Here is a 25,232-nt window from a genome sequence, read left to right on the forward strand (position 1 = left end):
TTATTATTTTAGAAAGAAAGATAAATATATGTATAAATTACACATCAGAGAAATATGTAATACTTTTTAAAAGCAAGATTGTGGACCGAGCATCAAATTTCTCTCTGGTCGATGTGTCGTATTTTATCCGTACAGTACACAATGAAGAAAATATTAGGAATAGAAATAAATATTAAGATTTCAACCTATCAGAAACCGTGTGTATTCCGATATATCTGATAGGTTGAAATCTTAATATTTCTGTTCCTAATATTCAATATATTGTGCGCAAGCCCTAAAACAGCGATCTCGTCACAGTTAGGTTTCATTTTAGAATTCAAAATGTCTAATAATTATGTACATATAAACTTTTTATATGCACACATAAATGTTCATAAATTCTTACCTTTTTCAATACTTTAAGGGATAAATGCATCTTTCGGTAATGCATAAACTCAATTGCAGTATAAAAATAAATATATTTATCTAATTATTATTTGTTTTATAACCGTACAATATCATCAATAAGTTGTTAATTTATTATTGTTCTTTGAAATATATCTATGCTATAAGGTTGAATCAGTAAATAAATAGGTGCAACGTATCTCATCTTTTTAATACTATAAAATATATAAAATATAAATAAGTGATAATATAACGGGATACAAAAATATTAATTAAAATGTCGCGATGCATGTCAAATTCTCCGCACTGAGATTTTTTCATTTTATACTTAATGCTTTAATAAATGTGAGAATTTATGTCGCAGATATAATTTTATTAGCTAGACGAATCCATTTAGTTTAAAAAGAAATCCTAAGTCGAGGTCAATGAGTGTATATTACATATTTATACACAAGAAGATATAATACAGTATATAAAAAGTGCGCAGTATGTAGGCAGTAAAGTATGCACAACAGTACTGGCCTGCAACAAGATACCATTAAAGATCAACCTGTAGAAATTTTGGTGACATTTGAATAATTAGCTTATTAGATTAATAATTTATTATTTTTCATGATTCTAGATACATATCATAGATACGTGTGTATACATATTTACGACGCAATAAGAATTCGATTTTAAAGTGCACTGTTTGATTATCCAAACAAAAAAAAACTAATAACCAGGTAAAAAATTAATTTTGCACGAATATTGTCATAAATATATATGCTTATTTATGAAAAATAATAAATCATGAATTAAATACCGTATAAGTTAATTATTCAAATATTAATATCAGATGGACAAATAATATTAATAATGCTCACATTCTGTCTAATTATTTGCGGAACTACAATCCCAAAATAATTTGATCAAATTGTCTTTAATAGTATTTCCTCGATAATATCATTTATTATCGAAAAACGAGTTGTAAGTTGTAATTAGTATACAACAATCGTGATAACGTTTGTTCCTAAAAAAGTATGAGCAGTTTCACTGTAATTTCGCTTCTTCCTTCACTTTCCAGCGAATTAATTCCATGCAAGCGATGGCATCTTCTTTACTGTCATGACCACCAACTGGAATATAAATCATTATTAAATATTATTTTAATTATTATGTGTCATTTATAGACACTTAATCTTCTACCCTTCTCATACAAAAAATTATAAACTCACCATCATTTTGTATGATTTTTCTAAGATATTCGGAACAAAGATTTTTCAATGCCCTTTTTTGCGGATATCCATTTCTATGCGGAAACATAACGCTGGTATCCACGACGGTATCGTGTAGCAATTTTAAAGCTTTGAAATCACTTTCAAGACTGTGACCTACCAAGATCGTTTTATCCGAGAACATCGTGAGAAGCGTAGCTTGTACATCTAAAATATTCGTCGTCACATCCTTCATGTCTTCTTCCGTAATTCCTGAAAACCTATTATAGCATAGAAAATTATTATCATATACATAAATCAATAATTCATCGACTTATATTCTAATATATATCCAATGAGTTTTGGATCTCTTATATTAATTATATTATATTAATTATATTAATTCTTACAATTTACCTCGTATTGTAATCAATTATTGAATTTTGCGGTTTGACTAACGTTTCGTATATTACTTTACAATCTTCGTCAATAATCGTCACTCTGGTTAGTTCTAAGCCTTGTGTGGTATAACACATTTCACAATCGAGTGCGTAAACACCTTGCTCGTCTATAGGAACATCTATGCACACGAAAAAAGAAATTAATATATTTAAATATATGTATGGGAAGAGTGCAAGAGAATCTGAAAATACCTTTCGATAAAGTCGCAACATAACCACGAAGATTCTCATAATCTGTGTAATCCCACACGTGCGTCTTTGCGTCACAACAACCAAGAGCAGAACCGTATTGCTGGCAACAACTATACTTGCCTTCACCTCTAACTGAAAACTTTCTGCCCCAATGATATATACAATTTTGTTGTCGTATAGCAAAGCCTTGTTTATTTATCATATACGCTTGGCCACACCGGCTACATATTCTCTCATTAGGCACTTTTGACAAAACGGTTTGGTTCCGTGAATTTGTTACATACATCTTCGCTCGTCCCTACAAAATATAAAAATGTACTTTATTGATGAATGTTTCATGCAAACAGAATATTTCAACATTTTATATTTATTACTTTGTATCTATTATCATTTATTTTATCTCTCTTCATCTGTAATAATTTAAATAAATGTATATAATAATAATTCTTCAATTATATATTTTATCTGTATTGTTTTCTAACCTTTGCATCATCTGGGTGTTTACGCGGAAATCCGTTATCTCTAAGCTGCTGTTCCGACATAATCCATTTCTTAAGCATGTTGTAGAGCGCTGGTCCTTTAAAATCTATCATACTTTTCTTGCTTTTAATTACACTCCAAGAACCTTTTGACTTGCCAACAAGAACAGCTTCGTGAGATACCATACCGCTTAAATTAACGAATTTCTCATTCGACTGGTTTTGATCTACTTCCTTTCTTAATCTATGAGCTGCCAACATGCACGAATTTTTATATACCGCGAGTGCCTTGCATCTCTCGTGACACGCGAATTCTTCTCTAACGGCTCGTTGCGCTGCATCATCCCCACTCGTATAAATTTGCACGCATATATCGTGCATTACATTAATATAATACTGACGAACATTTAAGGGAAATTTTTGAGTAGCGACTTGCAGCGGTTCTGGACGCATGAGTTGAGGCACCTGCGTAATAGAATTTTAACAACAAATTTTTCAAACGTATTAATTGGCTGCAGAACAGAGAGATCCGAGAATCTCTTTGTCCTGCAGTCAATAAACAAGCTTGAAAAGCTTATCATACGACAAAAAACGAATGAATATAGGCCGGTATTCATAGTCGGATCTTATATTTAAGACAGTATTAAGTACAGTTTTAAGGTGTCATGAACCAACCAGAAGGCCGCATTAATGACTTAAGACATTACTTAAGACGATCTTAAAATAAAAATCGACTATGACTATCGGTCATAATATTAATCTAATTAGTTCATGACATCTTTAGATTATTTTAGACATCTTCTACTTAACCCGAGAGTAGACGCGTCCCAGTCATTTTGATCGAAATATATTTTCGCACATATATGTGTTATAACTAGAACATGGATGATTATAGTTACTATAAGTAATTAATTAGAAAATGAGACTACAAACACACTAATTATACTTACGTAAGTGAGTTTATACATACTATTGCGTATCGAGATAGACGTGTTCCGTCTCGGCTTGGATGTTGCATCATCCCTAATTTTTGTCAAGCTGCCGAATTTTTTCGTGATTGTTTCCTTTTTTTGATTTATTATCTGCATTTTCGAACTAGTTATGGCCAGATCGCGGCCAGGCTGGCTACGAGAGCCAATAAAAGAAGCAAAAGAAGACTAACGTAAATGCGCGCGCTATGGTCTTTTACCATTACAAACATCAAATTTTATGTAGATATAAGCGTGTTTATGTCATCTATTTTCGCATACTACTTTGAAAAAACTTAACAAACATTTACGTAAAGGTAAAAATATAATAGTGCCAATAAGTTGAAAGATATAGGTAGAAAACGGAAGAGTGCGACAAAATGATCAATATGCGACCACTCCCGGGTTAAGATGGTCTTAAATATAAGAATCGACTATGAATACTACTGTCCTAATGTCCATTTCTATATTAATATAAATTTAATCCCTATTTAAAGAGATGCTGGAGTGACGGCCGAATTTAATAAATGTCAATAATACAAACTTTTTTAATTCTAAAAAAATGTCGATAATAATATTTTTAATTCATTTCATACATCATTCTATTGCACTCAAATGCATACATCTGTCCTTATCTAACATATTGTAAAGCCATTTCTTGCAAGATTTAGGCCGATATTCATAATCCGTTCTTATTTTAAGCATATAATATCTTAAGTAATGTCTTAAGATGCTAAAAAATTTCTTTGATTAGTTGACATCTTAAGACTGTACTTAAGATAGTTTTAAATATAAAATTCGACATGAATACCGGCACCTATACTGCTAGACACAACTATTGCTATTTACCATTCTGAGTCTTTGCTAAACATAGATATACACGTAAGTTGTAAATCAGTATAAGTCCTTTTTTTAAGCTTTCTTAATTTTCATAAACTCAATTCGTTCAATTAATTTGACAAATAATGCAATGTTGATGCATCATTTTGTCCATATAAGTTGTAAAACTTTTGTATTAAAGAAATATCTGTGTCAGATAACAGTTCTATCAGTTGAAATGTAAAACCTATTCACAACGTGCTTTTTGTTTTCTGTTTCTTGCTTTTTTTTACATCTTGTCTTTTTTATTATTTTTATTTTCCGTCTTCTGTCACTCGAGATAAAAATCAACAAACTTCGGAAGAAACAAGAAAAACGTGGCAAGAAATACAATTGTCGACAAAACGATCACAAAGAGGGAAAAAAGCAAGATATAAGAAACAGAAAACAAAAAGCACATTATAGAATAGGTTTTTATACTATCCCACTTCTTAATTTTACATCTATTTTAATCCTGTAAAAAGATTTTTTATTCCGTTCAATCAATTCAGAAATTTTTATATGGCTTTATCAATAATGTCGTCACTCCAGTATTCATTTAAGTTATTTTATATTTAGTTTAACTTATTTTTTACTTTGTTCTAGTTCTAAAAATAAGAAAAAGATAAATGAGTAAATTAAACCAAGATTAAAGTTAATTTACATTGGTATAAATTTAAGTTGTATCACAATTAATAAGCTTTACAATTAAACTTACCACTTGCGGTATATGAGCGACGCGTATACCGCCCTTCGTAGTTTGCGCTATTGTTTTGTTGTCTACCATTTTAGTATCTGCGCAGAGCACTTTCGCTGCTGTCATTACGACCTTCTTTTTTTCCATCGCAAGAGATTTCGCATATGGAACATGAGCGATTCGAACGCGACCTGTAATACATATAACGTTAGCATTAAGTGATTTATTATTCGTGATTTGCGATTCACCATAAAATTAACAAATAGTATAGACAGATTTGTTGAATTCGTCATTTTTAGTTATATAGTAATTTGCCGAATGCTGGATAGTTCACTGATAAAGTTGTCTATCTCTAAAACAAAAGACCTGAGTTCGATTCTCATTTCGGCATCTTTAAATCGCATTAACAATTGCGCGATTGCGATTAGCGATTGGCAATTACTTTTTAATCTGATTAGAACAAAGCGGTCCGATTGCTTTGCTCTAACAGCTCTAATTGGTTGAAAAATAACCGTCAATTGTCAATCACAATTGCGCAATCGCTAGAATAATAATAGTTTGAAGCCGTTATTAAACTATCGATACATAATGGACCAATAACATTAATGTTGATTTATTGTGATTGGTTATTATAAATCGGTAGTCGGATCAGCCTATAGAATCGATAGTCTAAAGCTTTATTATTATGTATACGTATATATGGATGAATCTCAATGGATGTTTTCCGATGGAGGCTGAATATTTTTTTACTCTAGATTGCAGTCGGTTCATTTCCCATGATAAAATGTTGGAATATCCAAGATTCATCCCGTATACATATGAAAAAATGTTATATCATTATAATAAAATTACTAGATGTAAATTAAATACAAACATTTAATATTTGAAAAATTACATTTCTGCTTGCTTCAATTCTGGCATTTGACCTTCAATTGGAGCAGCAGCGGTAGTAGCTCTCTTGTAATTATTATATCAAGATACTTAAATTCAACATAATCCGACTCAACTAAAATATTCTGATCCTAAATTTTTTAAAAGAATTATTCAGGCAGGTTCATTTTTTATAAAATTAAAAGGTGCGAAATCAAAACACTACGACTAAATTCATTCATAATAACTATATAAAATTATACTAAAATAATGCATGTAAGAGTGATTAACTCGTAATTGACATATCGAATTCGATCATCATCCTGTATCAGTTTTGTAATTATTAAGGTAATTAGAGAATTGGAGCTCAATGTGAAGATAAGAGTAAAAGAATTATGAGATCATAATAACCCAGAAATTCAACTCTAATCATAGAACTACATTATACGAACGACAAATGATGAATCACAAAATCTGATACCAGTTTAATTAGATTTAACCAAATAACATAATAACTTTGCATATATCTAACTTGCCATTCGTATTCGGTAGCATGTCATTATTACTTATCGATGAGGTAGATTCAACATGTTCTTTATGCACTGAAACACGTTGTGTGGTACTACTTGAAGACCGATCCAACGTAGATGTTGTTTGAGCCTTCATGTCAGTTGCCGCTTTCTCTGCCGCCTTTTCTGCGGCCTTTTCAGCCGCCGCTTTTTTCATCAAATGCCATCGCTCGCACATTTTCTGATACGGATTTGTATGTTTTTTTGGTAATTGACTAGGACCTATCTGCCGAGTAACACTTGTAGCCGCTGAAGGATGAGCAACTCTTTTCTTACGTTCTTCTATAATTTCTTCCATATTCTCAGTGTCATCTTTCACAGATTTTTTAACTGATACTAGTTTCGGATAGTCTGAAGCTTGGTATTCCTGAGAAATGAATAAATATATACAACATAAACCGACGATACATTACATAAGTACTAAAATTATTACTTTTATTAATAAATTTTTATTTTTCATTAAATAAATCAAGGAAATTTTAAGTATCTCTAATTAAAATTTATATTAAAATGCAAGAATTTTAATTAAAATACAAGAATGAAGTAACATTATACATATCGACAAAAAATTAATTATTTTTATAATTAATAAACAATAAATTATAAATTAGTTTTATAATTGTCTATTGTCATAATTATAAAAAATAAAAGAATAAATAAACTTCCAAAGAAAATTATTTACGATTACATTTATATTTATTTATTATTTACCTCAAAAATTCTTAGGCACTCTTCTTGTACATCATGATCAGAATCAGATAGTTCCAAAATTTCATCATCAATGAAAGAATGATTACTGTCTACAAAACTATCAGATCTATCAGATGAATTTCTTTCGCTACTACTTTCTTTGTGCTTGCTAGATTTTTTAGGAGAGTCACTGGATCTCCGACTTGATTCCGAGTCATGCTTTTTGTCACTTCTGCTCGAAGTGTGCTTACTTGACTTAGAAGTGGATGAATTTGAACTTGATTTATGTTTGTCGCGTCGGCTAGATTTGTGATGATCATTTCGGTCTTTCTTCGGAGAGGTGTGTCGGTGCTTTCGCGAGTTCGAGTGTTCTCTATTTCCATGCAAAGAGTCTTTACTATCGCGACTGCTTCTTTTCCTATCTTTGTCTCTGCTAGATGAGGAGCGATGCTTATCTTTAGAATTTGATTTATCTCTAGATCTTTCCTTGTCCTTTTTCTCAGAACTATGATGATCTCTTTTATCTCTTTCTTTATTTTTATTATGACTTTTATGTTTTTCTTTTTCCTTATCAGCGTCCTGTTTTACAGTGTCTCTTTTATCCAATAATTTTTTCGAATCACTCTCTTTATATTGTTTAGATCTATCGCTATTTTGTATATCACCCATTTTTTCATCATAATGATTGCTGTATATTTTATTATCTTTATTGCTAGTTTGTTTATCTGTATCAATTCTTACATGTTGTAAATTCTCCTTCTCCTTCTCATTTACATCTTCCGTTTGCTCAGATTTTTTTATGTTCGCCTTATGTTCATCCGTAGACATATCTTCTATAGGTTCGTCATCGGAGAATCTAGGCTCAATATCCAAGGAATAATCCTGAGAATCCTCGCTAGCCGACGCTTTCGCTTGTTCTAGCATTACAGAAGTAGATGCGTGATTGGAAGTAATAATCTCATCTATCATATCAAAATCAGACTCAAATTGATTTAAAGTGGTGTTGTTTAACTGCTGAACTGTCTGTAATGGTGCTTTGATTTTTTTAGGAACGTACTCCTCCCTTCTCTTTTTAGATTTCGGATAATATACCTCCTTAAATTTAGGTTGATAATCATTCGAATTACTATCATCATACGAATTCGACAAAGATGTATCCAATTTAACAGTCGGTACATAATTTTGTACAACATCCTGATCGGTTGTATTTACTATTGCAGTGGGTTTATATGTAACTTCAGGCGTAACTTGAGGACTGCTCGATTCCTGAACGACACTCGACCATGGTTTAATTCTTTCTGGTGAGAATTTACGTTTCACAGCCACTCTACTCTCCCTGGTCGGCATATACGAGACCACAGGTATATGCCGTTTCTTCAGTTCCGCTATTGGCGTCGGATTGTAAACACAAGCAACTGGTTTTGTGATAGGTGTGGGCATTGCGACATGCTTTCCTATAATTGGCGTAGCATTGTGCATACAGACAGTGGAGCTAGAAGATAATGTCGGTTTAAGACCTTCCACTACTTGCGAGACAATGTTCTGCGAAACCTGCGAAACCTTCTCTGTATCAGTAACTTCTTGATCTGCAAGCACTTTCTTTACAGCTTCCGTCACTAGATGTTGCAGCATATCAGGAGTCGAGGTCATAACATCAGCAGATTTGTTCTCCTGTATTTGACCCGCCGTCTGGGCCTCCACCACCCCAGCCACTCCTGCTGTACTTCCTGCATCTTCTACATAAAATAAAAATATCTTATTGTACTTTTATCCATTGGCTGTTATTTAATGAACCGGTTTGTAAATAATTTCTCAAAAAAAAAAATTCAATTTCTTAACTTTATAAACTTCTTGCATATTTAACAAATTATTCTAAACTTTCTTTTTTTAAATTTTAGACTATCAGCCCATTTTATTCAATCTAATCTTCAAATTAAATGTATAAAACAATTAATAAAACTATAAAAATATAAAGATTAAACTATTACATTAAAGATTAAATTATTTTGTAACAATCTTTTGCAAAAAAGAATGTATCTTTTATCTACATGCAATTAATTGCTACTTAATGAGCCAGCTTGTAATTTCTCAAAATATTTAAATCATTAATTTTAAAAATATCTTGCATATTTAATCTTGCAAATTATTTTAAACTTCCTTTTTAAACATTTAGGGCTGATTATTCCACTTTTTGATAAATTTTACCTGTTAGGTAAATCTGCGCATGTGATTGACTAATCTTGCTACTTATCCAACAAGTAAAATTTAACAAAAGGTGGAATAACCAGACCTTAGTATATCAGGCCACAAGTAGTTTAAATTTACTGAAAGTATGTTTAACCTTCAAATTAGACATATAAAATAATTAATAAATAATGAAAAATATTGTAAAAATATTGTAAAAATGTGATACTAACATGATTATAAATGAATATTATCATTATTATAACATTAAGGATTAAATTATTTTGTAATAATCTTTAACAAAAAGGTATTGTATACCTAATTCATTTGGTTTTCCATGATTCTTTGTCTTCCCTGGTACAGTGAACAAAGAAAGCAAACAAAGAATTTATTGCAAAGTCAAAACCTCATAAAATTTGATTCCACTAATGTAATATTAACTTTAATCTTGGTTTAATTTACTGTTTATCTTTTCTAATTTTTAGAAAAATAAAAATCATTCTTTAAATTAGAAAAAAATAATAAAAAATAAATTGAAGTCAATTTTACATTGATAGAACCAGGCCTAAATAATTGCGACTCAGCAACATGCGAGGAGAATAAGAATAACACAGTTAACACGCAGCTTTTTTTAAAATTCAATCAATTGGAATGAAGATCCTCTCGCGCATTAAATTACGTCAGAAAACGAAGTCGCGTGCCTCGAGGAAGACTACGGAATCATACGGTCTTACCTCGCTTGGCGTGCTTGAAGTGGCAATAAGGCCGATCGCACGAGCCGCCGTCATAAAACGGGCAATTTATCGTTTTGAAGTAACCGGTTGAGGGCAACATAATAATTGATTCATCGCACTCCACGCTTCGGGGAGGCCATTCTTCGTATACGTCGTCGTCCTTCTTACGGTGCAATTGTACGCAATTAACGCAACGTGCTGATCGACAGTACGTGCGACATGCTCGGCAAAGTGGTATTCACGCTACTCTCGCACGAAGAGATTTTTATATGCCAATCGCCGAAATTAAGAAGAAATCAAATACAGTGAGTCCCTATCGAATCAATTGAAATCCGCCTAGATCGGAGGTTATGGTTCTACGAATTCTACACACCGCCGTTCGGTAATATCATATTCGACGCATGCGAGAGGGCGCCACTATGTAAGCTGCTGCGCACAGCTGCGACCTCATTCTTGGATTCCGTTTTGAACCATCGACGAATCAAGTTGTCCTCTGAATTGCACGGGAATTAAAATACTTCTTCGGAATATTAAGTCAACGAAATTAGGGAACTCAACTTTACATCATGACTACCTATGGAATAAAAAGTTCTTATAAGAGTGAACAAGACAAATATTAAAGAAACTAAAGACGATTTTTTCTTTGATATTTATATCTTGGAGTGGCAAGATTTGCTGAATAGGTATGCATAGGGTAAAAGACTTTTCTGTAAATTTGTCTTAATTAATTTTGATAGCTTATATGTAGATAAATTTTTTATGCTTGCCTTAAATTTTATTTTTGAACGGAATGTCATTTTATTAATTATTCTGTTAATTTAATTCGTACATCTTATAAATTTGTCATAATTAATGAATAATATTTAAATAATATATTTTATAAGTTGTAATTAATTATTATTATTCAATTGTGAATTGTATTATAAAAACTAGTCAAATATTATTTTTATTATTGTAAGGATATTTCTTATAAATGTTAATCTGTTTGTTTATTATAGTTAATCAATTTTGCCTAAAAATATGTTATTCTTATACAAGGTGCGTCCCAAAATTTTCCGAACTTTTTCAATAGGGATAGGTCGGGTGGCGCCATCCGTGTGTTCGATTGCACGTTTGAAAGGTACATCCCTAGCTGACTTCCAGTAAAAATTTCATGACATTTGGTTCAGTGGAAACGAAGTTATGGCGTCTCAAGTGTCAGTATGTTGTATACATCGGTACGAGAATGAACTTCGAACAAAGAGCCAATATTAAGTTTTGTTTTAAACTTGGTAAAACATTTACCGAAACCCATAATTTGATGAAACAAGTTTATGGTGATAATTGTGTAGCCCGTGCCAGTGTTTATGAGTGGTATACGCGATTCAAGAACGGTCGTGAGGACATAAATGACGACGCACATACAGGTCGCCCAAAATCGACAATTAACGAAAATTCCATCGAAGTTGTGCGTAATTTCATCAAGCATGAGCCAAAATCTTCAGTGAGATACATGGAAATGGAATTGAACATCCCCAAATCAACGATTTATCGCATTTTGACCGAACATTTGGGCCTACAAAAAGTAGGCCTTGTTACACGATAATGCGCCATCTCACCGTTCGACACTTGTCACTGATTTTTTGACTAAAAATCACATTTTAACAATCAACCATTCCCCGTATTCGCCTGATATGGCACCTTGTGACTTCTACCTATTCGGCAAAATGCATTTGTCCATGAAAGGAAAGCGGTATGTGGACGTAGAAGACATCCAAAGGGCTTGTACCACTATTCTGAAGGACGTGCCTTTGAACGACATAAAACACTCATTTGAAATGCTTTTAGATCGTGCCAAACGTTGTATTGAGTCCGACGGGGACTACTTTGAATAAACAATTTGAATTTGAAAAAAAAAGTAAACCGTTGTTGTTTTATTTCAAAAGTTCGGAAAATTTTGGGACGCACCTTGTATCAACTTACTTAGGTATTTACTTAGGTCGATAAAAAATAATAAATTAAAAAAAAGATTTCTGCGTTGTACAATATTTTTTCTAATTTTGTTCATATAATTTTAACATTAAAAAAATGTTTCTTTAAACGTTTGAATAATGAAAAAAGGGGAATTTTTTTTATTTTAAACGTTACTTTCATCATTACAAAAACATTTTCGTTAAATTTTAAAAAAACATTTTTTTAACATTAAAAAAAAATATTTTCTTGAAATATTAAAAAAATGTTTTTTTAGTATTAAACAAATTTTTTTTTAACGTTTGAATTAACGTTTTTTTAATGAAAAAAAGGAACTTTTTTCGTTATTTTAAACTTTTTTAATGTTTCCAAAAATGTTTAAAAAAACGTTTTTTCAAAACATTTTTTTCCCTATTGGGTATTGCCGCCAGTCGAAAAAATAATGACTTTATTTACTTTGCTACTTACTTTGCTCAATGATTTCTTAAAAACGATTATCGGAAGCCATATGCAAACAAATTTCATATTATTCCTTGTGATATCAAGTTTTATATCTGATTGTTTCAAAAAATTGTTAAGAAAAACTTTTTTATAATGAATAAGACTACTTTCGAAAATATAAGTTTTAGATAGGAATCCTGTATACATGTACATAATATATGTATATATATATTGGGTCATCTAAAAAGATTTTTTAAACAAACAACGCCGCTCGGTTTGCTACGAATATATCTATAAAAAACTAATAATTTCTAAGACCTTGTCTCAATCTATGTAGATTTCGAAAAAATTTTTCCTAAGCAATGACATTCTTTATTTATGTAACCTTTTAGTTCTAACACTCTCCAATTACAAATCTTTACTCTGGGCATCCTTAGGATATTTCTTGGAGAGAATTTGTCCAATTTAGATCTTCATTTTAGTCTCTATTCTATTCTCATTCACTGGATTAGCCAAAAAAGAAATTTCATTCTAGTATTTTAAAAAAACTTTAATGTTGGTTACAAGAATATTGAATAGAAAAATGGAGGTTTATTCCGCTAAAAATTTTAAATTTTGACTTTGAAAACTCCTCTATACTTACTCTCAAGATCAAATAGGAATCATCATTTGATACATTTATTGAAATTTTACAACTTTTATATGAAATATTTTTTTCTCAAAAAAAAAATCTTGTTTTCAATATTTCACCTGTCTAGAATTTTTTTGTCATCTTGCATTCATTCAAGGCTAATCTTTATAGTGCTTAAACTTTTATAGTAGTGTCTATTATAAACTTTTGTATACATTTTTATAATTTTCAGTTCAAGCAAACTACGCAATTATTTGTCAGTCTATACAGCTTTAGAACAAAATTGAAGTATGTAATATCACCAGTTAACTGATAATTTAATATTACTTATGTTAAGCATCTATCAATTTAATTTGTGATATTACATACTCCATGAAGATGAAGATTACATATTTCAGCTTTGTTTTAAGACCGTAGAGCAGAATTTTCTAAATCAGGCACCGCGGGCTCTTAATCCTCTTGTCTCTCGCCTGTTCATGCTTGTCCTCGATCATGGATCCAATGCTTCTCCTCTATTCGTGGCTGTGTACCGGCGCGGTGATATCATTTCGTATAGCAATCAGGAGCAGTTTCGTATTTGAAAGATAGATACGTATACTGAGAAAGAGACAAAAGCAAAAGAAGCCATATTTATGATTTATTTTATTTTCGTTTAAGAACTCTATTAATCCTAAGTTATATTTGTATACTCTGAATACGTGGCGGGAAGACTGGAAGCATTGGAGGAAGTAAAATTGAGAGGTTTACCGTCTACTTATCATTGAAATGATGAGGACACGATCACATGACCGATCATTTGGAAGGCCGTAGAGTTTCAAGATCGTAAATATAACCGTGCAACAGTTTGCTTGAACTGAAAATTTTAAAAATTCACACAAAAATGTTATTAGGCACTAAGACCTGTCTTAACCGAATATGGCTTTCTTCACTCATTTGTATTGAATATCTCTCAATTCATTTTTACTTAATTGAAAATTTATTTACAGATATTTTATACTTCACGTAAAAATTTATCAGAATAAAGTATAAAATATCTCATAAAGTATCTTGTCTTTTTAATATCTTTACTTTAATATTTTTATATTCAAAATAATTAGAGGAATCATATTATGTAAAGAAACTATATAAATTCTATTTTAGAAAGTGGAGATGACTTCGATGACTTCTTTTTTAACTCTTTCATTTAGAAAAAAAACGTGACCAATATACATAACCTCGAATCCGTTCTATTTTTATCTGAAACATTTTCTTTCATTAACAATTTTGAAGAAAATTGCCTGTTCAAAATTAAGTGGGGCATTTCTGTAAATACGTATACGCGCACGCGAATTTTGGGACACCCTGTATACACAATTGATACCTGTGTAGGCAAATATATAGCAATTATCAGTGCGTCATAAACAATTGTAGATTTGCGTGATTTTGTTAAGACATACTTTTAGTTTTATGAAATGTTTTAATTTTAAAAGTCATTTTCTGATCAAATTAATTGGCTAATCTGACAGCTATCAGATTATGAAATAGCTATTTTATAATTGTCGAGGGACATGGGAAGTGGAGTGAGTTGATCACGTTCGAGCGATCACGTGATGAGCGATCGATTTGTGATTTATGGATTTGAGTTTATTTCCGCTTGCTCATATATGCGGTTTTTTTCTCGTTTAAAACATCGCTTCATCTATGAAGTTACTAATATATGTTTTTTCGCTTAAGGAGTAGTTCCAATATTGTATGGAGTGATATCCTAATTAATACCTAAATTCTAAGCAGAATCGTAAGGCTCGTAATCAAGTCGCTTATTTCATAATTCTAAGAAAATGTCAAGCGCTTCCGTTCTGCCAATATATATTTAGACGTTAATACTTATAATTACACATTACGTAAGCTATTCGAGTGATAAAAAACGCAATCTTCTTGTTACATGTCAGATGAAACCTTGAAGTGTATACACAAGAGACAATCGGAGGAAAAACGTATAAATCAACAGATATTACAATATTTCATCGACACAATGAACTGCCTGATTTATTACACATCCGCGCTGATAATTTCTTTCAGCCTCTTCTATGCATATGCTAAGTACAAGCTGTCCTATTGGAGTAGACGCGGAGTGAAAAGTCCTCCGACACATTTATTCTTTGGTAATTTTAAGGATTGCATCACCTTGAGGAAGTCGCCGGGTGATAAGATGCGCGAAATCTATAATAGTGCCGATCCAGACGATCCTTACATCGGTTTTTATATTTTCCATAAACCACTATTGCTCTTGCGGGACCACGATCTGATCAAACAGGTAATGATCAAGGATTTTGTCGTCTTCCCGAATCGGCGATTTGGTTCAGGTAGCCAGAGGGATCCAATAGGCCTGGACAGCATCTTGTCCATGCATCAGCCTAGATGGAAATATGTGAGAAATAAACTAACCCCAGTTTTAACCGGACAAAAACTGAAAAACATGATACCGCTGATGATAGAGAGTGGAAAGCCCATGTTGAACTTCATCGAGAACTTGCCGACGAACGAGGATGGCTGGAGTGAGTACGAGATGAAGGATATCAGTAGTCGTTACACCAGCGATGTTTTGGCTTCCTTGACGTTTGGTATTAACATAAACTCTTTCGACGATAACGAGATCGCTTTTTGTAAAACCGGTAAGATCTTGTACTAATTATTGGATCCGTAAAACATGCAGCTTTTGTACATATATTACCTTAATTGGTGAAAATTTTTCTGAAATTTCCTTCATAATTTTTCATAATTTTTATATCAATTTCAGAATTTTTCATATTTCTGCATTTTATAACTTATTAAAAAATTTTTCGAATATTATAAGAATTAAAACACTTTTCAGAAGTGCAGAGAAAGTCTACATTTTTTTCTAGAATTCTTTATACATTGTACACATGTGAATTCTGAGAATTTCTATAAAATTTCTCATTCTACAATTTTTGAAGAAAGCTCATAAAATTTAAAAAGAGTTTAAGATTTTTTCAGAAATGTTCATAGATTTAAAATATTTTTATAACAAATTCTTACAAATATTATTAAATATTAAAAATATTATGCAAAATATTAAAAATATTATAAGAACTTTTTTTATTAGGATATAATCTGCTGAGAATCAGAAAATTGTTTATTCTTCATTATGTATAAAAAAAAAAGAATGTGCTATATCATTTATCAAATATATATGTATATATAGAATATATATATATATATATATATATATATATAGAATTACATGCATTATATAAATTACGTAAGATGTTATATATTTGCAGGTGCAACAATCTTCAGAGGTTTTATGCGCGGAATTATATTCATTATTCAGTTCTTCTTACCTGATTGGGATTTTTTAGTCGTACCGTTCATTAAAAGACCTGCGAATTATTTTCGCAATATTTTCTGGGATTCCATGAACACCAGAGAAAGGCTGGGATTTAAAAGAGGAGACATGATAGATTCCATGTTGACGCTCAAAAATGGAGAACAAAATCCCATTTACAGTAAAAATTGCATTTGACTTATAAAGTTGAAAAGTAACAACTATCACATCGTTAACACTTACATCTAATGTAGTCTAATATGGTCTATTCTGCTATTAATATTATAAATTTTAATATATTTTTGCTGTGTGCGTCGAACTTACGATAAATTATCGCAAAAAAGAAGAATAATAGACAGAATCGTAAAATTTCTTAGTATTAATTAATGCCATCGTTTAACCATTTATGTTGTAGAGTTTGAAGGAGACAATTTAGTGGCGCAGTCCTCCAGTTTATATATAGCCGGGTTCGAGGCTACCGCGACTGCGATAGCTTATGTTCTGCATGATTTGAGGCATCATCCAGAGCATCAAAACACTATATACAATGAGATACAGACGCAGTTATCAGGAAAAGAATTGACCATGGATCTGATCAATGGATTGTCTTTCTTGGACTCTGTTGTAGTTGAATCACTGAGACTACATCCTCCTCTACCTGTCACTGACAGAATAACTGCAAGGGATTATGAGGTGACTATATATACAAGTAGCTTTATATATTTAGTAAACGAAAATCGATTAAAATGGATTGAAAAAGATTCAATTCATCGTAATGTGAAACTTCTGAAAATCTAAATCTGTTTCAGTGCCCAATGCCTTTTTATTTATTTATATGAAGTATATTTTTTATATCTTTAAAAATATAAGTTTAGTTTTTAAAAGTGGATCATAAATACTGCTCAATTCAAAATTCTGGATATTAGGAAATATATCAGTTTTCCAATCTAATTGAATTCAATTGAATCCAAAAAAAGATTTTTCCATTTATATATATATATATATATATATATATATATATATATATATATATATATATAAAATACGTGTATTCAGATAAAAAATTTCAATTTATTTTAGTTCGTTCTCGTTTATTGAATATGTTTCTTTGACATCCTTATATGTATAGATGTGTCTCATTTTAATTTCTCTATTTTTTTTAAATGAAATTATATGATTTTTTTATACAGTTTTTTTTAATACAGTTTTTCTTGTAATTATACACAAAAGTGCTAAAATAGAGATATTTAAAAAACCAATAGTTTATATTATAGAAATATATTTTATTCTGGCACATACTGACATGAAATATTAAATATTGACATTAATCCGTCCACCTCAAAGTCAGATATTGCGTTTGTTCATGATACTTTTAATTTTTAACTTAAAAGTTTATAATATGATATATAATATAATAATTATAGAGATAAATAATGTGCATTCAAATAAGCAATTTGGAGAGTTACGAAACTCGCGAATAGTCGCTGCGGCCATACTGAATCGTGACGTCATAAGCGAGAAATAATGTGTTAATTTTTATTATATATTATTTGTAATTGCGAAAACCACACCAAATTTTAAGAATAAATGAAATATTTTGTCATTAAATCAGAAATATCAGCTATGCAAGCTAATTAATGCTAAAATGCTTAATCCTTTTACTGTAATGATGATGACAATTGAGATTTATGCAGTAATTCTTGAGAATCCTGTTTTGCTTTAAAAATAATATGAAAAACATGTATTATAATTTCATTAATAATTTAACAGTGCTTGCTTTAAAACCAAAATATGCACATAGATAATAAATGTGAAGGATTAAAAATTATTTTATAAGTTTACATTTTCTAATTCATATTTTGTTTATGCTATTTTTATTTAATAATACAATTTGTTAAATTTTGAAGACTTTTTAAAAATTAAGTTTCATATTTTTAAATATGTATTTAGTACTTATAATAACTTTTAAATCCATATCAGATTAATTGTCGTCACGGAAGTTTTTTACTATGTACAGGGTTGGCCATATTCGACGGAAAGATCTGGCAACACTAACTTTTGACAGAGATGTTAGATCGAGTAACGACGTTTCCCATGATTGAAAAAAAAACATCTTTCCGTCGAATATGGCCAACCCTGTATATTAGGTATCAACTTCTTAAGAAGACAAAGAGGGACATTTAAAAAATTCAATATAATTATCATAATTAAATTTTAATAAGTTATTTTTTAAATAATTGTTAACAAAACAGATAAACAATATAATATTATATTTGTAAATAATTAACAATACTTAATTATTATTATAACATGAGATCACAACAAAAATTATGAGAGATTACATTTTATTTTTTTAAATTGTACTTTTCTACTGAATGTATTTTATACATATAATATCTAGGTTTTTAAATTTAAAAAATCATAAAATTTTTTACATATTGGTAAAAAATTGTATTGCACTTATTATTTTCTTATTTTCACTTATTATTGTTACTTATTAGTCTACATTTATTGTTTTTATACTTAAAAGAGGGACAATTTATTGGGTCATCTAAAAAGTATCCGCGGTACTTTGTCATTAGATATATGACCATCAACACACATCTAGTGACAAAAAACCGCGGATACTTTTTAGATGACCCAATATAATCATCATATCCGTAATTTAGGACAAAATGTGGGACATGTAAAATGGGACGTAGAATTGAAATTTGGACTATCCTTCCTAATTTAGGACAGTTGATCATTAACAATAAGATGTGTTAATGCTCAATGGCAATATAATGACTCTATCATTAAAAATTACAGAATCGGAATATTGGTTCCGTAGAGTATAATGTGAATCATTTTATCCTATAATATTCGGTGAACAACAAAAGTAAAACGATTACATCAAGTGCTTTATGGAACTTGGGGCTGATTGTTATACCTTTTGGTAAATTTTATCAAATGTAAATTTTACTAAAATATCTGTGAGGTAAATCTGGTAATCCGCGCATGTAAGTGGGTAATCTTGCTACTTATCAAACAGGTAAAATTTATCAAAAAGTGGAACCGGCCCTTAGCCTGTTATATTCGTTATTAAAAACAATGCATAACAGAGCGTTAAATAAAGTACAAGATCTTTGATAAACAATGTTGCATCGATTGCTTACTTGCAACAACAAATCTCAATCGCAGTCGAATTCCACAAGACGAAATAGGATACACTTATCTTTTCACGTAATAATAAAGTCATTGTCCAGTTCTTTCGAGAAAATGGTTTTTACTTTCTCGCGCAGCCATTCGAGAGTTATCGCAACATTGTTGGTATTGATGACAAATTTGCTTGCTTTTTTATATCTCTTCTCAGAATAACTGTTCCATTCCTTATCTAATTCAAGGTATATTTTGAAATTCAGCTTACTTGTCATCATTTCGGTTCTGCGGATATTAATTCAACTTCAAGTATTTCTTGAAAATAGCGCAAATCGTTAAAGACAAGTGGCGCCAGCCATTAGACGCTTATGGGCCTTTTACAATAAGTCATTAGTCATAAATCAGATGCTAAAAACTGACGACTATAGGTACTTTCCATTTGATGACACAAGTCGACACAAGTGTCGTTCTATCTTTGTCACTTTCTGAATATTAACAAGGATAGAACGACGCTTGTGTCGACTTGTGTCATCAAATGGAAAGCACCCTGTGATTGGTCAATTTTTTAGCTTCTGACTTCTGATTTATGACTAATGGCTTATTGTAGGAGGCCCATTATGGCTGCGTTCCACTTAACGTTCGCAATGCTCGCGACCATCGTTTATCCTTGTTTAACATTTGATAAACGACAAGAAAAAAAAATGATTCCATGAGCGTTATTCCATAAGCGTTAAGTAGAACGCAGCCTATATAGGGCTGCATTCCGTATGATGCGCATGTTGCATTATTTATCCTTGTTATTCATCGAATGTTAAACAAGGATAAATGATGCATCATGCGCACCGTGAAACGGAACGCAGTCTAGGATTCACACAGCATTGCACAGCATTGTTGTACGCGTTCAAGTCGACAAAACGACGAGGGATTCGTTTCGATATCACTGCCAGTGCTGAAACTATGCAGGATACGTTACTTATGCTATAGATTTTCAGCATTGGCAGTGAATATCGGAAACGCACCCTAGAAACCCTAAGTCTGCTCGCCGAGCAATTAAAACATTGGTTTGAATCCACAATTACGAATTAGGGTCAATGCAATGCTGCAAACGCTTTGAAGCGTTTTTTAATTGGTCAGTTTATAAAATTCTTTCTTCTAATCGATCCATCAAATGCTTCAAAACATTTGTAGCGAGACTTTGATCACAATCTTAGGCTTAGAATCAGACTATGCATTGAAGATTGAGATTAAAGATTGAAATTTCACCAATGAAGACAAAGAAATTTTAGCTCCTTTTGTTCTGATTGATCAGACTTCAATCTTTTAATCTTCAATTTTATTCTTTAATACGTTGTCTGATTTCGATCTTAGAGAGCAGAGAGATAGACTTAGGTCGGAATCAAACGCATTAAAGATTGAGATTGAAGATTGAAAGATTGAAATTTGATCAATCAAAACAATAGGAACTAAAGTTCCTTTATCTTCATTGATCGAATTTCAATCTTCAATCTCAATCTTTAATATTATCTCCCTGAAAGAGAGAGAGAGAGAGAGAGAGAGAGAGAGAGAAACTGGGTCATGTGATCCGTCTCCTCTGATTGGACGCGGACATCAAAGCTTGGCTGTGTTCAGGAATTACGCCCAGATAACTCTAATGCATGAAGAAATTGACCAATCACAGTCGATTATTCTTCTCATATTCTATGATTGGTCACTTTGTTACTCTTGCAGTCTCATTCACTACTGCTACTGCCATTGTAGACGACGCATAAAGCCCATTCTACAATGATAGTAAGCAATAGGAAGTAAGAAGTTCTTGTGCGCCTTATCGCGTTCGAACAGCCAATCAGCGCTTTTCCGTATTTTTCTTCCTGTCTTTCCCACGATTGACTGTTCGAATCACGCATCCTCTATCCCGCATGTTGATTCCCGTACCGTGTGATTTCACCCTTAGAGCTGGTTGTTTCATCTTTTGGTAAATTTTACCTGTGAGATAAATCTGGTAATTCAGGCATGTGATTGGGTAATCTTGCTACTTACCCAACAGATAAAAATTTATCAAAAGATGGAACATAAAAATCATTTCATCCTTATTGTTTGTCAAATGTTAAACGAAGATAAAAATAATGCTCATAAGCATTGTTAGCATGAATTAGACCATGGTCTACGATTGATGATCACCAACCACGTTCAGCAGAATTATTTCGTAATGATTGAAAGTTTTTTTTCGCTAAAGTAGGTTATTCTTCTAAATTTATATATTCCTCTAAAAAAGTATAATCCAATTAGCGCGAAGAAAACTTCTACTTTTACTGAACGTGCCGTTGGCAGCCGCGAGACTCGCTAGTTAATGATTGCCGATAAGATGTTAGAAAAACTCACTATTGCATATATTCAAAAACTATTATAGTCTCGACATTTTGATATATAATTAGGATTTTCTTAAAATAATCTCAGGAATTTATCTTTAAGCATTGTTACGGTCTTTTATTATTAAGTTTTATATATATTGGGTCATCTAAAAAGTATCCGCGCTTTTTATCACTAGATAGTGTTGACCATCAACACCAATATATATTGTATATATATATATATATATATATATATATATATATATATATATATATGTATATACATGCATCATTTTTAGTTGGCAAGTTCTGGATTAATAATCGAGGAGAATGTTCCAGTGTATGTTTCTATAAATGCGATAAATCAAGATCCCAAATATTTTTCCAATCCGCAAGACTTTATTCCATCGAGAACAGAAATGAAGGACAAAAAAAAGTTTTACGAATCCTTGGCATTCGGTATTGGACCCCGATCATGTATAGGTAAGTTAGAAAATATTGGGTCATCTAAAAAGTATCGGCGGTACTTTGTCACTAGATATATGACCATCAACACACATCTAGTGACAAAAAACCGCGGATACTTTGTCACTAGATATATGACTATCAACACACATCTAGTGACAAAAAACTGCGGATACTTTTTAAATGATCCAATATAACTCGAAAGACATTATTTTTTCTTATAAGTATATTATTAGAAATTTATATTGCAATTTATATTGAATTTCAGCACAGAGATTTGCCTTATTAATTATAAAAGTGGCGATAATTATGATCATCTCGAATTACACTATATCTTACAAAACAAATAAGAAACATGACTACAACACTATTCACGTATTCACATATCCGCTAGATGGCCTGTATGTTAAATTCAAGAAACGTAATTAGGCATTTACTTCAAATTAACACAGCGTATTTTACTTAATTTTATTTCCATAATAAAGTTAAACTCGTGCGTCATATTTTAACCTTTTTATTTTGCACATATTTATTCGATTTAGTTCTCAATAAATGTTAAAAAATGAAATAGACTACAACGATAAAAAGACGAGTACAAAATATTATACATTTTTAAATAAATATTGGGTCATCTAAAAAGTATCCGCGGTTTTTTGTCACTAGATGGTGTTAACCATCAACATCATCTAGTAACAAAAAACCGCGGATACTTTTTAGATGACCCAATATTTATTTAAAAATGTATAATAGAATATTTTTTAAATTAGTCTCCGACTTAAGCTAGTCACTTCTCACACTTTCCGTAAAAGTAAGAGGCTCCGCATAATAAAAAGAACAGGGAAACAGAGAACAGAAAATAAGAATTTCAATCTATCAAAAATCATGTATCGTGGAAACACCGTTTCTGATAGGTTGAAATTCTTATTCTCTGTTCTCTGTTCCTTTTATTGTGCAGAGTCCGTAAATTTAACATAGGTTTTCGCATTGCGATTCTATAATAATCAAGCAATGCGATTGGTTGAAAACCTTACTGTTACTGTATGGAAAGTGTGTATGACTAGAGCTATGGCACATAAAACACTTATTTTAAATTCGGTTCAACTTACTCTTCGTCTGTTTCTAATCTTTAGAACTAAAAAAAGACGAAGAGTAAGTTGAACTGAGATTAGAGTTAATCTATATTGATGGAAATGGGCATTAAGCAGTAAGATGTAAATATATAAAGAAATCAACATGTTGAATTGGCTATTGTTTATGTTATGGCTTTAGGGACTCTACTGTGATCAATTCGCTTACTGCTTATATTTTACTATTAGGAGTACAAATAAGTTTCCGCCGTTTGACAAAAAACTGTGCCATAGCAAGCTATGGTTAAAATTGTCTGATGTAAAACGTTATATCGTAAGGTTTGGTCTGTCAACAACAACCTTGAAATATTAGCGATTTTGTATCAGCATCATATATTTTTTTTTGTGCGAAAATGCCGAGTTTTGGGCCGAATAAGCGTCATTTGCGGGAACTTTTGATTTACTTCTTTAATTTGAAGAAATATGCAGCTGAGGCTCATCGATTGCTTGTAGAAGCATATGGTGAGGCTACCTTAAGTGAGAGAAGTTGTCGTGAGTGGTTTCAAAAGTTTAAGAACGGTGAATTTGACGTCGAAGACAAAGAACGTAGCGGAAGGCCGAAAGTGTATGAAGACGCGGAATTGGAAGCATTATTGGATGAAGATTCGTGCCAAACGCAAAAAGAACTTGCACTTGCATTAGGAGTGACTCAACAAGCAATTTCACATCGTTTGAAATCATTGGGAATGATTCAAAAGCAAGGGAATTGGGTTTCATATGAACTGAAGCCGAGAGCGGTTTTCCATATGTGAAATCTGCTTGTCAGGCATAAACGAAAGGATTTTTTACATCGTATAGTCACTGATGATGAAAAATGGATCCACTATACGATAATTCAAAGAAGAGGAAATCATGGGGATCACCTGGCCATGCTTCAATATCGACAGCCAAGCCGAATATTCATGGAAAAAAACTTATGTTGTGTATTTGGTAAGATCGTGTATTATGAGTTGCTCAAATCGAACGAAACCGTTACTGGGGCTCTCTACCAAACACAATTGATGAGATTGAGCTGAGCACTCAAGGAAAAACGCGCCCACTACTCCAGGCATGACAAAATTGTTCTCCTGCACGATAATGCTCGATCACATGTTGCGGCGCCGGTCAAAACCTACATAGAAACACTCAATTGGGAAGTTCTACCCCATCCGCCGTATTCACCAGACATTGCCCCTTCCAATTACCATCTATTTCGATCGATGACGCATGGTCTATCTGAGCAGCACTTCACATCATATGAAGATATCAAAAATTGGATGGATAATTGGATAGCCTTAAAAGATGAAGCATTCTTCCAACGCGGTATCCGTATGCTACCAGAAAGATGGGAAAAAGTAGTGGCTAGCGATGGACAATACTTGGAATAAAACATTATGTACCATTCTTTCACAATAAATGCTTAATTTTTGATAAAAAATGGCGGAAACTTATTTGTACTCCCAATACATAAGTTTTTTTTGTGTGTCATGGCCCTTTCAATAAATATTTTTTAAAATGAGGCACAGAAGAGATGTAAAGAAGAATA

The 25,232-nt window shown here is 31.6% G+C and overlaps 2 protein-coding genes across 5 annotated transcripts; one reads left to right on the plus strand and one right to left on the minus strand.

The window, feature by feature from the left end:
- Positions 1–438: 438 nt before the first annotated feature.
- Positions 439–10,699, minus strand: LOC105146916 (uncharacterized). Of its 2 annotated transcripts, XR_015544241.1 has the most exons (10): positions 10,283–10,699; positions 7,386–9,100; positions 6,642–7,041; positions 5,257–5,426; positions 2,716–3,177; positions 2,234–2,531; positions 1,998–2,160; positions 1,602–1,861; positions 1,251–1,502; positions 439–906 (listed from the first exon to the last, which is right to left on the minus strand). XR_015544241.1 is itself a non-coding variant. In XM_087403409.1 (9 exons), exons 1-9 carry the CDS (start codon positions 10,380–10,382, stop codon positions 1,417–1,419), a joined length of 3,654 nt encoding a protein of 1,217 aa, XP_087259535.1. In that variant the 5' UTR covers positions 10,383–10,699; the 3' UTR covers positions 439–1,416. The 2 variants fall into 2 exon arrangements, 1 of the variants encoding a protein (XP_087259535.1); XM_087403409.1 differs by having other exon boundaries at positions 439–1,502.
- Positions 10,700–10,724: 25 nt separating this feature from the next.
- LOC105146915 (putative cytochrome P450 6g2) lies at positions 10,725–25,124 on the plus strand. 3 transcript variants are annotated; one of them, XM_087403510.1, is made up of 6 exons: positions 10,725–10,976; positions 15,233–15,955; positions 16,586–16,810; positions 17,045–17,322; positions 22,415–22,598; positions 22,849–25,124. In XM_087403510.1, the coding sequence occupies exons 2-6, from the start codon at positions 15,316–15,318 to the stop codon at positions 23,007–23,009; spliced, it is 1,488 nt and encodes a 495-aa protein (XP_087259636.1). In that variant the 5' UTR covers positions 10,725–10,976; positions 15,233–15,315; the 3' UTR covers positions 23,010–25,124. The 3 variants fall into 3 exon arrangements, with proteins under 3 accessions (XP_087259636.1, XP_087259631.1, XP_087259638.1); XM_087403505.1 differs by having other exon boundaries at positions 10,725–10,965; XM_087403512.1 differs by lacking the exon at positions 10,725–10,976 and adding an exon at positions 12,110–12,248.
- The last annotated feature ends 108 nt before the right edge of the window (positions 25,125–25,232 follow it).

This window comes from Acromyrmex echinatior, chromosome 1, assembly GCF_024713525.1.
Source record: "Acromyrmex echinatior isolate Ae372 chromosome 1, ASM2471352v2, whole genome shotgun sequence".
Classification (NCBI taxonomy): Eukaryota; Metazoa; Arthropoda; class Insecta; order Hymenoptera; family Formicidae; genus Acromyrmex; species Acromyrmex echinatior.

What these genes read in the sequence shown, in the direction of transcription:
- LOC105146916 (XM_087403409.1), bottom strand. Translation starts at nt 10,382, where the DNA reads ATGTTGCCCTCAACCGGTTACTTCAAAACGATAAATTGCCCGTTTTAT. An exon ending in AACACCCAGATGATGCAAAG is followed by an intron (nt 2,532 to 2,715) that starts GTTAGAAAACAA and finishes TATATTTTGTAG; the next exon opens with GGACGAGCGAAGATGTATGT. An exon ending in AAAAATCATACAAAATGATG is followed by an intron (nt 1,503 to 1,601) that starts GTGAGTTTATAA and finishes TTTATATTCCAG; the next exon opens with TTGGTGGTCATGACAGTAAA.
- LOC105146915 (XM_087403510.1), top strand. Translation starts at nt 15,316, where the DNA reads ATGAACTGCCTGATTTATTACACATCCGCGCTGATAATTTCTTTCAGC. An exon ending in TAACTGCAAGGGATTATGAG is followed by an intron (nt 17,323 to 22,414) that starts GTGACTATATAT and finishes CATCATTTTTAG; the next exon opens with TTGGCAAGTTCTGGATTAAT. An exon ending in TGGACCCCGATCATGTATAG is followed by an intron (nt 22,599 to 22,848) that starts GTAAGTTAGAAA and finishes ATTGAATTTCAG; the next exon opens with CACAGAGATTTGCCTTATTA.